Source organism: Engraulis encrasicolus, chromosome 12 (genome assembly GCF_034702125.1).
Source record: "Engraulis encrasicolus isolate BLACKSEA-1 chromosome 12, IST_EnEncr_1.0, whole genome shotgun sequence".
In the NCBI taxonomy this organism is placed as follows: domain Eukaryota; kingdom Metazoa; phylum Chordata; class Actinopteri; order Clupeiformes; family Engraulidae; genus Engraulis; species Engraulis encrasicolus.
The window spans coordinates 14,408,604-14,424,812 of NC_085868.1; the positions used below are offsets into that span (position 1 = coordinate 14,408,604).

Genomic DNA, 16,209 nt, shown 5'->3' on the forward strand with positions numbered 1-16,209 from the left:
TCCTACTTTTGGGGGAGGAGCTTCGGCTACGATGGGTTGAGGGTTCCTTCATTTCCACATCCATAGGATTTCCATTCTTATTTCCTTGACTACCTTTAGATTGAGAGGGAGTATTAGTTGATTTCCTTTTCTCTTTGTCTTTATCTTTCTCCTTGGGCGGTTGGAATGGTTCACCCATAGCTGGAGTTTGACTGGCAGAAGACTGGGAGGTTGATTTGTGCTTACTGGAAGTTGATGGGGTTTTACTTCCACTGATCAGTTGTGGTTTATCTTTGTTCATCCAAGTAAAATCAGTTTGACAGTCAATTGTCTTTGTAGGGGGTTTAACAACAGAGGCAAAAGAATGCTGGAAGTTATACGCAGGAACTCCTTCCACCTGTTTTCTTGCTTGTGGATAACTTATCTTCTTTGTGACCCGTATTCTCTGAATTTCTTTTTCCTTAATCCAAACAGGACAGTCTTTTGATGAGGCTGGGTGGTCCCCATTGCAGTTGCAGCATTTGGGTGGTCTTGTGCAGATCAGTTGGTGCCCATCCTCACCACAGGTACAGCAAACTGGTTTGTTTTTACAACTTGCAGAGCCATGGCCAAACTTCTGGCAGGTAAAGCATCTCAAAGGGTTAGGAATGTATGTGTCCACTCTCACACTTAAGTATCCAATGAGGATTCTGTCGGGTTGGTCATGCAAATTGAAAGTAAGGATATAAGTACCAGTTTTAATGACTTTATCATCCCTTTTCAGTGTTATCCTCTTCACATGAGTAACTCCTTGATCTTTTAGTTCTGTGACAATTTCATCTTCTTCCATATCATGGAGATCTCTTGTGCGTATTACGCCTTTGCAACTGTTCAGGTGTGGATGAGGGAAGGTCCGTACTGGTACACCCCCTAAACTGTCACAGCGCAATAAATTATCAGCATGGGACTTTTTAGAGCATTCAACCAAAATCTGACCAGAGTGCAATTTTTTAACGTCTTTGACTGTCCCTGCTATACCTGAAATACCTTTCTGGATTGCAAAAGGGGACAATTTAGTGAGGGGCAAGTCTGGCGTTGCAGTTTCCATAAGTATAAATTTAGGCCAGTTTCTTGTTTTGGGGGGGTAAATAAATGCCAAGTCAGAAGCGTCATCCGAGTCATGATCCATTAATCTTTTCTTGTGGGGTAGGTTAGTAGCCATATTAGTGTTGATACATGATTCATCATCTCTGCTCCTCACCCTCCTTGGAGCCCAACTAGGGGATGCACAGCGCTGCGGTACTCCACCAGATATGCATCAAGGATACAGGGATGGTATACTCGAGCAAGCTAAACAAAAATGCTCATTTCACTCGATTGACCCTCGGCCAAAGTCTTCAGGAAAAAATAAAAGCATGGTCCCAAAAAATATTCCAGAGAACTTTGACTAGCCGATTGATTGGATCGGGCCCGTCCAACCTCCCGTCTAGGTGAAGTAGGAGCCAAAGCACTGTGTTGGGCGTGTGGAAGTCGCAACCAACCACATCCCTCAAATGCCAGGCATTCTTCCTCCACCGTCACGGGTCGCAACTTACGGCAAAAAAGTCGCCCCATTTGTCGCCTCTTACGAACAGCAAGGGGGTGCTAGGGACCTATTCTACCCCGGGTCCCCACGGGGACCGATTCCTGGTAGAACAAGGGTTTATTGCGATATTTACACATGGCATTGCCAGGCATGCAAACTGGTCAGAGATGTGAAAGGTGCACCACCCGCCCAGCATGATTTACATAAATTACCCAGTTTGATCTCAAAACCGCTGAAAAGTGAGGAGTTTGCTAGCCAGGCTGTGCCCTCCTAGTGACGCAACACTTTCAGCGTTGCAACTAGTCAGGTCAAGAGCAATGCAAGTACTTTCCGAGTTCCCCCAAATACGGGAACTCCTCCCACTTTGTTGATAAGCAAACAAACATAAGAAAACCAAGGGAGGCAGGTCAACCATGCCATGTTATGCTCTTGGTCAGACCAAGTCTCGAAGAGATTTGAACGTCAATGATAATGAGGCTAGGAGTTTGCATGCCTACATCACACATTGAGTGCGTTGCAATATGCGACCTTGCCTCCTCCACATACCTCCTCCACTTGCTTCTCTCCTCGTACCAGGAAGTAATATGTCATGATGACATCACTGACAACAGCATTATATTTCAATATCTTGCAAAAGCTCAATTGTAGAGTCTTTTTCTCATTTGCAATTGGGATGGTGAATGAAAAACAGTCCCTCAAAAGTTGTTGTGGCTAGGCTGACAGCTGGGAAACTTTATCGTTTTCCCCACGGAGGAGGGGCCAGGAGGCGGGACGAGGAGACAAGCACAAGTGGAGGAGGCAAGGTTGCATATTGCAAAGCACTCACTGCTAGCGTTGACACAATCCCCCCCTTACCCAGGAACTGCTGGTGGTGCTGGCTCTGTGCGATGACTGTCTGTTCGGCCGCGCTGGCTGCGTGCTGGCCTCCTCCGCCAGAGTAGTTCTCCCCAGACATGCCGTCCACCTTCTGCACCGGCTTATACCTGGTGCAACACACAGGGCAAAGAAATGCTACGTTTAATATTTTATTTTAGATAGTAGGCTCTTTCACAGTGGAAATACACGCAGCAACACCTAATGCTGCTCACTTTGTTCGGAGCCAGCTTATGCCGTAAGCTGACACTACAAAGAAGATAAAGGAATCCTATGTTCATGATATAATTTTGTAGATCATGAAACTACATCAGTGATTCTCAAAGTGTGGTCCAGGGACAACTAGTGGTCCGTGACAGAGCTCAGGTGGTCTGCGAGGGGATTTCTATTTTACCAAGAGAAGCTGGCAGTAAGCTATATCTGTAACATTACAAAGCTAAACATGTAATTTTCATTACAATAAAACAGGCTTGTGAATGTGGATAAAAAAGTAAGTGATCTCCATCGAAATTAGCATTGTCAAATTAGCACTCGTCAACTATAAATTCAGTTGATAGGCGGTCCCTGAACATATTTGGGAGGACAAAGTGGTCCTCGGTCTTAAAAGGTTTGAGAAACACAGAACTACATGCAACAACATGTCATGCTGCCCAGCTTCCAGACAGGTTTGTACCTGACACAACACAGAGCACAGACATCAGGAAATTAGCAAACAGTGTCTTTCAAACTGTACCCTCATGCAACAACATGGCCAAACGCAATTTCAAACTTCTGTGCTAACCCTGTTACATAGATTTTTGACAAAAAAAGTACACTTGACTTGACAAAAAAAAATAAAATAAAAAAATGTATATATATATATATATATATATATATATATATGGGCAATCTAGTGGTGTTGTACAAACACTTTGTCTAGGAGTCAAAAGGTACAAAAATCCTAAGCCTTGCCACTACTACAGAACAAGTCTTAACAATGTAGGATGTTACACATTTAATAATTAAATACTGCAGTAGATTTACATCACTGAGGTGATTCAGTGAGAAACAAGGACCTTTGTTTGACCCCAGTGCTGTACGTAGGTACATACACAGAAAAAGTGTGTGTGTGTGTGTGTGTGTGTGTGTGTGTGTGTGTGTGTGTGTGTGTGTGTGTGTGTGTGTGTGTGTTTTTATTTAATCAATTTCCACAGAGGAAATAGTCAAGTAGTGGACGCTGTATAGCAGTTTTGAGCTGCTTGGTGGGTAAGTGAGTGTGGGTGTTTTTGTTGCTAATTAGCCTCCGCCGAGTTGGTCCCATTTCCACCATTTTTCATATGGTTCAGGAGTTAAGAGAGTACAACGCAGGGGAGGTGTTGATAACGCCTTTCAAATACAGTAAGTAGAACTACAGTCTTCTTGCACTAGTAGGCTAGGTCTTGATGTTATGAAGTAAGGCTATGGTACGGTGGCTTCCAGAGTACCGGGTAATCTTTCTAGAACTATTATTACTGTTGTGCGTGCGTGTGCGTGTGTGTGTGTGTGTTTGTGTATGTGTGCATTTTCTCATATGAACCCCAGACAATTGGCGCCGTATGGCAGCCTCCAAAGCTGGTGTGTGAATCTGGGAATGTGTATGTGTGTATGTGTATGTTTAAAGCGCTTTAAGACAACTTCATCGTTGTGATACTGAGCTATATAAATACATATACATATACATATACAGCGCGCTAAGCCCCCCACATTTGGGCTTGCATGCCCAAGGGTTGAACCCAGGGTTCGAATCCGGCCTGGGTAATTTGCCATCCCTACCCCGTCTTTTTCTCCACATTCGCTTCCTGTCGCTCTTCACTGTCCTGTCTGAAATAAAGGCGAAAAAGCCCATAAAAATTACATTGAAAATATATATACCGGTATATATTTGTGTTTATGATGCTGTTGACTATTTACTTGAGTCAGAGGTGGGCCCTGAGCATTATGAACATTTGAAGTGAGCCTAAAGTTGGAAAGGGTTGGGAACCCCTGCATTACTGTAGAAAGGCTTAACAAATAGGGTAATTATTTAGCATAAAAAATAATTTCACATTCCCTTCCAGAAAGTGTGCTTTCAAAAATAAATGATACATTCAAAAATATATATTTTTTATTATCAACACAATTCGTACATGTGCTGCAGGCTATGTTTCATAAATAAAAAATGAGTTTGTCTACCACATTGACTATTCTGTATCATTGGTCTGGAAGACACAGGTTGATGATAAAGGGGTCAGTTGTCCCAGGCCCATGTAGAGGAGGGGCCCAGAGCGGTCCTTATTACATCGGGCTCGATCGTGACGGCGCATTTCTGCTCAATTTGCCATTTCAATGCATTCTGATTCAAATTTTCGAACCATTATAATGCATCATAATTTCGCACTGCATGTATATGCGCGTGTGCTGCGCAGACTGAGCCTGGATGCGCCATCACAAACAAACCCGTTGTATGTGCGTGTGTGTGTGTGTGGGGGGGTTTAGATGACTTTGTCCATGGCCCTGCCAACGCTGCCAGCGGCCCTGACACTACCACCAAGCTAAGGAGCATCAGCTGCGCTGAAATATCATGTTTACTGTGGCCGCACATCAGACCGAGGCTTGTTAAATCACACAGTCGGGCAGAAATGAAATGATGTCTGGTCAGTGCTGGACATTGAGCTGAGCGATATCAAGCAATCAAGTCTGTGCTTGCTTATAACTCATCAGTGTGTGTGTGTGTGTGTGTGTGTGTGTGTGTGTGTGTGTGTGTGTGTGTGTGTGTGTGTGTGTGTGTGTGTGTGTGTGTGTGTGTGTGTGTGTGTGTGTGTGTAATATATCAGTCGTGTGTGTGTCCTACCGCTGTTTCTGCTGCATGGGCTGCTGTCTGAGAGCCATGTACTGCATATCCTCCTGCAGCCGGTTGAGCGGGGAGTCGGGCTTGACGCGGATGCCATAGTAGTGGTACTTAGAGTTCCCCCTGCAGGACAAACAACGCAACAACAACCAGCCAGCAAAACAATCAGTCATCAATGCTGAGACTGAGAGTAATGACGCGAATGGGGGAAGAAACACGCTTGAACAAAGACATTTGTTCCATGAAAAGGTGGTAGAAGGACACAAGAGAAGAGAAGGAGGGAGAAGAGGAGGACAAGGCCAAGAGTAGGAGGGGAAATAAATACAGAGCAGGGGAACAAAGGGATCGTGAGGGAAGCAGGTGGAGAAGAATGAGAGAGGGAATAATAAGACGAGGCTATGCCATCGGTAGAGAAGGGGCTAAGATGAGGTGAGAGGAGGGCAGGCATGAAAGGATGCAAGAAGATCACAGACAAAAGCAGCAGCGTGAGGACAATGGCAGATGGACAAAGAAAGAAAGAAAGAAAGAAAGAAAGAAAGAAAGAAAGAAAGAAAGAAAGAAAGAAAGAAAGAAAGTCAGGCATAAATAGATAAATAAATAAAGAAAGAAAGACGGAACGACAGAAAGAAAGAAAGGAAGACAGAAAGACGGAACGACAGAAAGAAAGAAAGGAAGACAGAAAGGAAAAAAACAGAAAGAAGCAAAAGAAGATAGAGAAGAAGGAAAAGAGTAAAGGTGGTAAAAGAGAGAGCAGGGGCAGTACAACACAGACCAATTGCTTGTGAACTGCTTGTGAACATTATAATTAGGCCAAATGAAAACCAAACCACAACATGTTTTGGTCCCCATATAAAGTCTTTAAGGCATTAATAGGGTTTTACTGTTCTCCTGTACTTTCAACCGTTCTCTGGGTATGGCAGTGCAAATTTTACCTCCAAGCTAGCAGTTAACATTGAGTCCTATGAGACCAGTTAGCCGCCAGCTGGTCTCATAGGACTCAATGTTAACTGCTAGTAGCATGGATGTAAAATTTGCACATTGTCATACTCAGAGAAAGGTCAAAAGTACAGGAGAATGGTAAAGCCCTATCATTTAACTCAAGGAGAGGTGTAAAATATTAAGCTTATTTCCAAAAATGGGACAGTATCACTTTAAGGGGCGGTAGGTAATGAGCAGGGCATCTGACCTGGTGCCCAGGCGTCTGGTGCGCAGCCCCATGAAGATGGAGCGGATGAGCTTGCCGAAGGAGGCGGCGTTGACGGGGTCCAACTTCTGCTCCTGGCAGTGGCGCAGGTAGTGGTTGTAGAGGGTGGAGCGCGGCAGGCTCACCCCCTCCGCCGTCTCGTAGTTATCCAGGAGCCACTGCAGCTATATGGGGGGGTCAAAGAGGAAGGATTAAATCATAACAAAATAAAATAATAAAGAGATGGAAATAATGAACAGCTGAAGGGAAAAAGTTGATGCATGGTGCTGCGCATCCTTTGTATTTTTCAGCTATACAGGGGAGGAATAGGAAGGAGGGAAGTGCTTGAAATCGCCACTTTGGAAAGGAAGAAGGCCCTTTGTAGCCACAGCGTTACATGTATACACACATGAAAAACTGTGTGTGGGTGTGTGCATTTCAACAATTTTTAAAAATCAAATTACACAAAGAAAATAGTCATGTAGTGGATGTTGCATAGCAATTTACATCTGCTTTTTAGGTACGTAGTAAATGAGTGTAGGTGTTGTTACAAATCAGGCCACAATTATTTGACACAATTCCTCATATTTTATGTTTTGGGAGTTAAAGGGACACTGTGCAGGAAATGGTCAAAAAAGGTACTGCAACTATGCTGCTCATTGAAACTGGACTGCCTATTGCCAAATTTGATGTTTACATGAAAGTTTACTAAGTAATAAACAAATATTTTCTAGTATGGTCCAAGTAGAGTCATTTTTGCAGCTAAAAATGGCTATTTTTGGAAATTCAAAATGGCGGACCATGGAGAAGATCCCCCTTTTCATGTATGAAAAGTGCAATTTTTCCAGTCATAATGAATACGTAGAATTTGATGGTGGTGGTAAGTATTCATGAAAAAAGGTAACATTAGTGAATGTGCAGCATGAATTCTGGAAATAAACAACTAAAAATCTCAAACAGTGTCCCTTTAAGGAGGTGGTCCATGTAGGTACAGCTAGCTACCCTGAGGAATGGTGTTCCACTTGAGTAGAGAAGAAGTTCCTGTCTCTGGTTTCCTAACAGGCCCTAAATGGTTCCTCAGTTTCTACGTGCTGAGTTCAGAAGCCCATGTAGGTATACAGTTAGTTAAATCCTGGGAATGTGGGAAAGTTGTTCCAATGGTTGTTCCACTTTGGTAGAGCAAAATTTTGTCGAGTGGTTGTTAGGTCCTTGTAAGTTTCTAAAATGCCGTTTGTTGTTCCTAAAAGTTATCAGGAAAAGTGCCCAGGAAAATCGTTCCATTTTGATAGAGAACAAAGTTGCTGTGCCAGGTTATTGGTGGTTCTTAAATTCCTATAAGTGCTCACGCCGGGGGCTCCATGTGGAAAATTAGCCTGTGTCCAAAATATTCACTCACACACTAGCTATTGTAAGGTGTTATGAATAAAATGTATTTTGTTTTTCCTACAGTGGCACACTATACAGTGAATCTGTGAACTTTTTGGGTTTGGCGTTAATCCTGGGATTTTTTTTCCCACTAGGAGAGGGGGGGGAAAGTTCATAAGTTGCCGTCTGCAGACAAACAAAATAATAATAAGGTTCCCTTGACACACAGTTCGAGGCCTTAAGAGTCCACCTACACACACTTGCGTACTGTACATGAAGCCTGAAGCTGGTTGGAAAAAAGCTAAGCTAAGCTGAGCTGTGCTAGCTTTCTGCAAATGTGTAGCACAGTGGGTATGCTCGCTAAGGCCAGCAAAAAATCACCACCCACTGCGAGGGCTATTTTGATTTATTCATGTTATTAACTTCAGTCGTTGTACTAGCAGTCAGACACAGCTGCTGGTCTGAAAGGAACAGGAGGTTACCAAGGTCTCTTTTGTCCATGGACGTATACATTTTTTAATGACAAAAAGGCAAAGGCGAACTCAAAAAGGCAAAGGCGAACTCAAGAGACGCATTTGCTTTTAGCACCTTTAGCAAACAATAAGAGCAATTTGATAAATTATCAGAGATTTCAATTAACTGAGGAGACACGGTGACGTCAAATGTATGGCAACGGACTAGTTTGAGAGTGCTTCCTGAGGGTGCTTCTTTTCAGCTAAGAAGTCTAGTTCACATTCACAACATCATGGCTAAACAGCTACGCATTGAAAATAAAATAATTTCTGCGTGTGCAAGGTATAGAAAATGTCTGCATTCCTATTTTTTCTGGGCCGTAGCAGAAATAAATTTCCAGTATGTATGAACAATTGTTCACAGAACATCACCTTAGCCCTTAACAGCTTTTTATTTATTATTATATTATTATTTATTATTATATTATTATTTATTATTTATTATTAAATCGCTTAATCATCTATGGATACACTGAATTAATATAGTATGAATTGCTGCCTTTCTATTAATCATCTTTAAGGAACCACTTTCTTAGTGGTGGGTCAAATAAATGATATAGCCTAACCGCTAAATATTAAACCATTTCATTTCAGTTGATGTCTTTTGCAGTTGTACCATCTGAAAGTTCATTCTGGTGTTGTATTCCCCTCACAGTGGAGAAAAAATACATCTTTAGGGAATTCACTGCAACATAATGAAGGTTTACTAAAGCACTGTGTGTGTTTTGAGACCTAGTAAAATGAAAATTATATTTGGCTTAGGAAATACATATAATGCAGAGAAAATGTGTCTGCAAAAATGGAGAACCCCTCAGGTTACGCTTACTGCATTAAGTAGTTTCATAACCAGTTTTCTAATCCTAGCGCTTTTAAGTGGAACCACTACAGGAAATCATAGAACCATAGGAATGCTGCTTGCATTTTGTGCTCAGGACAGTATATGACTGTTCAAATCAATGACGTGTATTATTCAGGTCAGTGGTTCACACATTCACTGATCATTACTACCAAAAACTTGCACAGTAATTACTTAGACAAAAACAAATTTGGCTGGATCAAAGGAATCGGACACCATTTAGCATAGAACATCATTTCATGAAAAGAATTTGTTGCCTTCTTTGAATGTTTAAGGTGAGGTATCAATTTCATCTTGATATGAGGAACTGGAACATATTGGCTTCATTGAGTCTTTAAAAGGGACATTCCACATCCGCTTGAGTTAAATAATTGAGTCTTTACCTTTCTCCTATTCTCCCAGCCATTCCCTGAATCTGGAGGTGCACATTCTACCTCCAAGCTTGCATACTGCACCACTGAATCATATGTGAACAGCTGCTCCCATGCTATTCAATGATAATTGCTAGCATGGAACTATAAGTAATATCACCACGCTCAGAGAGTGGCTGGAAGACCAGGGGAAAGGTAGAACTCAATTATTTAACTCAAGGGAGGTCAGAAATAAGCTTATATCCACAAATGGTGGACCATAGAAGTGCATGGGGGGGTCCCACACTAGGACTGGGAGTTGAGAGGTAGCAGAAACACATATAGGACACACAAGACATAGATCGCACAAGAGGCGAGGCAAGGAAGGACAGGAGAGGAGAGGCAGGAGGCAAAGAGGCGTGCTGTGATTCACAAGCAAAAATAAATAAATAAACAAATGAAAAAAGAAAGAAAAGAAAACTTACATGGCTGTTCAGTAGCGAGCTTCTCTGAGACGACAACCCTTCAGACTTTTGGAGCGTCTCAATCGCCATTTCAATCTGATAGCAAAGAGCAAACGTAAAAAAGAGGAGGGGAAAGAAAAAAAAGAAAGAAAAGAAAGAAGGAAAAAACAAAAAAGCAGAAAAACAGGAAAAGTTAAAAACAGGAAAAAAAAACAATAAGTGAACATAATGGCAAAGAAAAGCGTAACAAAAAAAAGCTACACCGCAGAAGATTGATAATAACCAATATCAAACACACACAAAATTCACAAGAAAACAGCAGATGTGATCAGCAATAGATATAAACTGATTTCAAGCAGTGGACAGGAAAGCCAACCACCCTTTAAAAAAAAAAATCATAATCCCGGAAATAAAACAAACTTTGGAAACAAGTAGCAAAGCATAGCGATTTAACCACCCGATATTAGCGGTGAGATTCTGTTACCTCTCCTCAATAAATATTACAAGAAAACACAAATGGCGTGCCTGGTCCACTCCTTGCCAACAGTTACTCTTATTTATTCCATAGGTTTTAAATTCATTTCTGGGGCAATATCACTCATGTGGAAATTAAATTGTGTGGAAATGTGTCAAAAGTCTTGTGAGTCAAGGGGGATATGAACTGAAGGGAAGCATGCAGGGCATATGCCACTTATTCATGATTAATTATCCTATGGCTGAAATGAAAGTTAATAAATATGCTGTAAAACAGTGCAGTACATGCCCAAGCCTGCTGTCCTATTCATGATTCATTTCAGGCATTATGCATTCACAAGTGTCTGAGACCTTACGGTCTTGAGCATCTCACAGTGTTGGCGTCACAACAGTACCAATACCATGTTTCGCCAGCAGGGGTCAAACCTGCCTCATCTTCAGCTACAGGCGCCCTCCTCATCCCTGTAGCCATCATATCCACCATCAGGCACCTCCCACCCTTGATCCTCCAACCATACCACTCTCCGCTGGTGTCTCTTTCTGTAACCCTCCAACACTTCTCCACTGCAACCACCACCATCACCCCGCCGCCAGACCTCCCTCCTACCCCATTCCTCCCACCCTCCACTGGTGCCCCTCACTGTAACCCACCACCACCACCACCACCGAAGCGCCCCTAGTCCTCTTACCCATTCATCCTTCCCAACCCTCCCACCCTCTACTCATGCGGTCACCACCATCAGCACTGACAGGGCACCCTGCATCACCACTGGGCACCCTCCACCCTCCACCCTCCGCCCTCCATCCTCCACCCTCCACCCTCCACCCTCCACCCTCGCAGCCCTCTCACCCTGGCATCTCGTCTCTGTGGGGGGTGGGGGAAGGCCAGGGCTGACTTCATCACGTGAAATCCGCAGACACACACATATGCAGGCACAGGCACATGCACATGCACACAAACACTTGTCTTTTTAGACACGGCGGAATTTTCCTTTTCATTACGGGTGAGGAAATATCAAGGGACCGCTGCTCGAGAGAGAGAGAGAGAGAGAGAGAGAGAGAGAGAGAGAGAGAGACAGAGAGACAGAGAGACAGAGAGACAGAGATGGACACAGAGAGAGGTAAAAAGAGAGTGCGGAGCAAGTGAGAGCGAGGAGATGTGTGTGTGAGAGAGAGAGAGAGAGAGAGAGAGAGAGAGAGAGAGAGAGAGAGAGAGAGAGAGAGAGAGAGACTGGTGGGAGTTTTGCACTGTGCACGGGGGGGCCGTGAGTGCCAGAGCGCCAATGACAGTCTTGGTGTCGGCAGGGGGTGAAGGGGTGGCAGCGCCCGTGGCAGTGGCAATAGCAGTGGCGGCGGTTAACTAAATAGCCATCTTGACTTCCAAGCAGCTGTAGCGAGCCGGGATAGAGAAATGCGGAGTCAGACAGCCATATGCAGCAGCGCGAGGGCGCGCTGTGCTGTGCTGTGCTGTGCTCTGCCCGGCTATACGCACCGACTTGTTTACTTACACAAGTGTCATCATGGCACAGTGTGGCAACATCACATACCACCACGTCTACAGTTGCACATGCCCGTACATGCTCGAGCTGGTCACACTCGCTGCACTTCTTTGGACAACATATCCAGACGGCCAGATAGCTGCAGTACGATGCTGAACTGTGCATACTGTCCTGCACATGTCACATCTACAGGACCATGCTGATGAAATGGATTAGAAAAGTAATACATGCCATTTACACAGCCTGCAGCTGTGCACCACAAGTACACATATTTAACACACAAAATAAGACTGCGTTTCCTAAACACGTCGTTTTTAAATGCCACTGACCACGGCGTACATAAAATGGACACAGATTCAGGCACTGAGGCACTAGCCGTGTGTTGCGTATCCGCTTCACATAAATACATGCAAATACAGTGCTTACAATTCAGACACATGCAGGCATTGCTGACTGTATAACCCACAGTACACACACATGCATAGGGTCATCCCACTCGCACGGACAGAGGTCAGCAACGCTCCGTGCATGAAATTGACACAGACGCAGGAGCCTGAAATTGACGGGTGAGCAGCACTGCCTATGCATGTGATGTACACATAAAATAAAAGGCATGCAGGCGCTGGTCATCATCACACTCTCACTGACCGTGGCCAATGAAGATCCTACGCATACGGTAGTGTATGATGTATGCAGACAACATTGCCTTGTGTATATTCCAGCACAACACAAAGACAGTACTTGGGTCCTTCCACTCAGACTGATGCAGACGCAGACACATTGGCCATGCACAATATCCTACACCAGGTGTCACCAACGTTGTGCCCGCGGGCGCCAGGTAGCCCTCCAAGAGCTTCTGAGGTGCCCACCAAGGATGTTAATAAACAATGACGATTTTAGTCAGAGTTAATGTTTTTTCCTTTAAATATGGGATTATTTATTCTTCATAACCTATAAGCAAATTATCATTCAATAATAGTGTGATTACTAGCCCTCGGGTAGCCCTTGGTAGCCCTCAGACCCAGAAAGGTTGGGGAGCCCTGTCCTACACATTAGTACAGAACAGGCAGAACCGAAACTGGACACAGACGCCGCCGACACGTGTACGCTGACTTGCGTACATCCGGCCATCCCACTCACACTGACCATGGTGGTGGGCAATGTCCTACACATGAAATGGCCGAAATTGCATACATATACACACTACACCCCTACACTCTGCCTTATGTGTGTGATTTACTCTAACCTACTACACACAGGGAGCAGCTATGGAGAGTGCAGACATCAAGGGGTGCATCCCAATATGTGACCTTACCTCCTCCACTTGCCTCCTCCACTTGCTTCTCGTCATGATGACATCACTGACAACAGCATTATATTTCAATATCTTGCAAAAGCTCAATTGTAAAGTCTTTTTCTCATTTGCAATTGGGATGGTGAATGAAAAACAGTCCCTCAAAAGTTGTTGTGGCGAGGCTGACAGCTGGGAAACTTTATCGTTTTCTCCACGGAGGAGGGGCCAGGAGGCGGGCGAGGAGACAAGCACAAGTGGAGGAGGCAAGGACACATATTGGGATGAACCCCATGTGTCATCCCACTCCCATGGCCGGCAAATGCCAACAGATGGAACGGACACAAGACGTCCACTACTGTAAGCGAGACCTACAGCATTATCCAGTCCGATACGCACACATAAAAGAGTTCACGTATGCAGTCCATTGGGTCATTTCACTCATGCTGATGCAGACACAGGCACACCAGTCAGCTAATGTACCGTACCGTATATTCTACACATGAGGGAGTGGACATGCAGACAGGTGTCACCCCATTCACACAGACGGTGGTGGGGGGAGGCCCACACTTGAAATTTTACACAAGATACAAACACATACACACCGCCTTGTGTGAGACCTACGTATATCCCACAGAGAGTGGAGACATGCAGACCTGAGGTCATCCCACTCGCATGGGCCATATGTGATGCATGAAACGGACAGGACGCACACAGGTGTATACCAGGGTTGGAAATAAGCACCCGTCCACCCGCCAAGGACCGGGACATTTCTGGGCTGACTGGTAAATTTTTCAACCCACCAGTCGCTTTTGGTGGTAAAAATAGCTAGTGACTGGTAGATTTTAAAATCTACCTGCCACAGTGACTGGTGGGGAAAAAAAATTAAGTTCCACCCCTGGTGTATATACACTGACTGACGTGTGAGGCCTATATTCTAATACACACAGAGAGAGTGCAAGACATGCAGACAGGTGTCATCTCATTCACACTGACCATGTCAGGTGATGCCTACACAAGATGAAATGGACATAAGACACATGCAGACACTTACACACTGACTGATGATGTGTGAGGCCCATATCTTAAAGGGTAACTTCTGCCAATTTCAATATGCTTTTGTGTTGGTCACGCTACCCTTGACTTGTCAGTACCCGGTGATGCTGCATTTTTTGACTCAGCCCTTTCCGAGATCTGAGCTATTCTAATGGGGGCAGACTTTGTTTACATTAAAAACTTTCTTAACATAGGCCTACTCCAAATATTATCCCAAAAGGTATCGCCAGAGAGAGTAGAGAGAGAGAGGTTCCATTGGCCCATTGTTTCCTGGTTCTATTATTGCAAGGGGGAGGGGGGAAATCCCCCTTTAGGCAGACCTAGGCAGACCTAAGGACTGTTCTATTCAATGCTAGGAGTATTATGACACGCCCCTTTAGGCAGACCGGAACCTGGTCATGTTAGGTGCCCATAGCAACCTATTACATTGGCATATCTCTATATACTTAAAGAATCTCTGGTATGGCTGTTTTCTAGTTGTCTGCTGATGTTGCATAACCTTTTGGATGTTATTGGGAATAAATCAAGATGCTTTTTTTTTTTAAATGTAAACACATACACCTGCCCCCATTACAATGACCAGGACCTCGGAAAAGGCAGCAGGGGGAATCAGGTACTGACAAGTCCAGGGTAGTGTGAGCATTCCAACTGCATGTCGAAATTGGCAGAAGTTATCCTTTAATACAGAGAGAGAGTAGAGGACATGCTGACAGGCGTCATCCGACTCACACTGACCGCATGTGATGCATGACATGGACATAGGACACATACAGCAGTGTTTCCCATACATTGAGGAAACTATGGTGCACCGGCATAGTTTAAATTTGGCCGCCATAGTTTATTAAAATGCAAAAAAAAAATATATATTCTGTGGGAAACACTGTACAGAGACACATACACAGGGACCAATGTGTGAGGCCTAGTATATCCTAAATACAGAGAAAGAGTAGAAGACATGCTGACACGTTTCGGTCATCCCACTCACACTGACCGCATGTGATGCATGACATGGACATAGGACACATACAGAGACACGCGGGTCAAAGATGTGCAAAATGAAATTGTCATTCAGTCTAACTGATACCTTCTGCTGACTGTAACTGTAAAAAACATGACTCTTTTTATTTTATTTTTTTCCACGAAAGCCTGGGCTGTCATCCATTCACTTGAAACAATTTTAAAATTATGTTTTTTAACCATTACAGTCAGCAGAATGTATCCGTTACACTGAATAACAATGCCATTTTGCACGTCTTTGACCCACATACACAGGGACTGATGTGTGAGGCCTATATCCTAAATACACAGAGAGAGTAGAAGACATGCTGACAGGCGTCTGTCATCCCACTCACACTGACCGTGGCGGGCGAGGCCCTGGGCGTTTGGCTGGCAGGGCCGTGTGGCGTGGAGCCGTCCATGGAGTTGCCGCTGCCGCCGCCGATCAGGTAGGCACCGGAGCTGCTGATGATCTGCCCGCCGCCGCCAGCGCCCCCGCCCAGCCCTGCCATGCCCATGCCACCTGCCCCCGTGCCACCGCTGCCACCTCCGCTGCCGCCTCCTCCTCCGCCGCCGCCGGCGCTGCCGTTGTTGCTGTTGGCCATGCCGTGCGCGGTCACCACCGTGGTCACCTGCGTCACCGCCGAGCCGCCCTGCGTGTCGAAGTAGCTGCCGCCGCTGTTCTGGCTGTAGAGCTGCGGCTCTGTGTACGTGTACGTGCGGCTGCGGGGGAAGAGACGAGGAAGACGTGAATGAAGAAAACGAAGCCAGAAAATAAGGGAGGTAGGAAGGAATGACACCCTGACACCATTGGCAACCTGGCACCTTTCTGGCTATACAGCATCTGGTAAGCCTGTGTGTATGTGTGACAATGTGCGGAAAAGAAAGAGAAAGAAATAAAA

The 16,209-nt window shown here is 44.7% G+C and overlaps 1 protein-coding gene across 6 annotated transcripts in view; it reads right to left on the reverse strand.

The window, feature by feature from the left end:
• Positions 1–16,209, reverse strand: part of rfx3 (regulatory factor X, 3 (influences HLA class II expression)) — a 63,436-nt gene that overhangs the window by 26,824 nt on the left and 20,403 nt on the right. For 2 of the 6 annotated variants that reach the window (XM_063211687.1, XM_063211685.1), the window contains exons 4-9: positions 15,664–16,030; positions 10,013–10,087; positions 6,448–6,629; positions 5,265–5,384; positions 4,208–4,255; positions 2,399–2,526 (exon numbers count right to left, since the gene is read on the reverse strand). In XM_063211687.1, coding sequence (XP_063067757.1) covers positions 2,399–2,526; positions 4,208–4,255; positions 5,265–5,384; positions 6,448–6,629; positions 10,013–10,087; positions 15,664–16,030 — 920 coding nt within the window. The remainder of the gene's footprint in view (positions 1–2,398; positions 2,527–4,207; positions 4,256–5,264; positions 5,385–6,447; positions 6,630–10,012; positions 10,088–15,663; positions 16,031–16,209) is intronic. The other 4 variants (XM_063211688.1, XM_063211690.1, XM_063211691.1 and 1 more) reach the window with 4 other exon arrangements.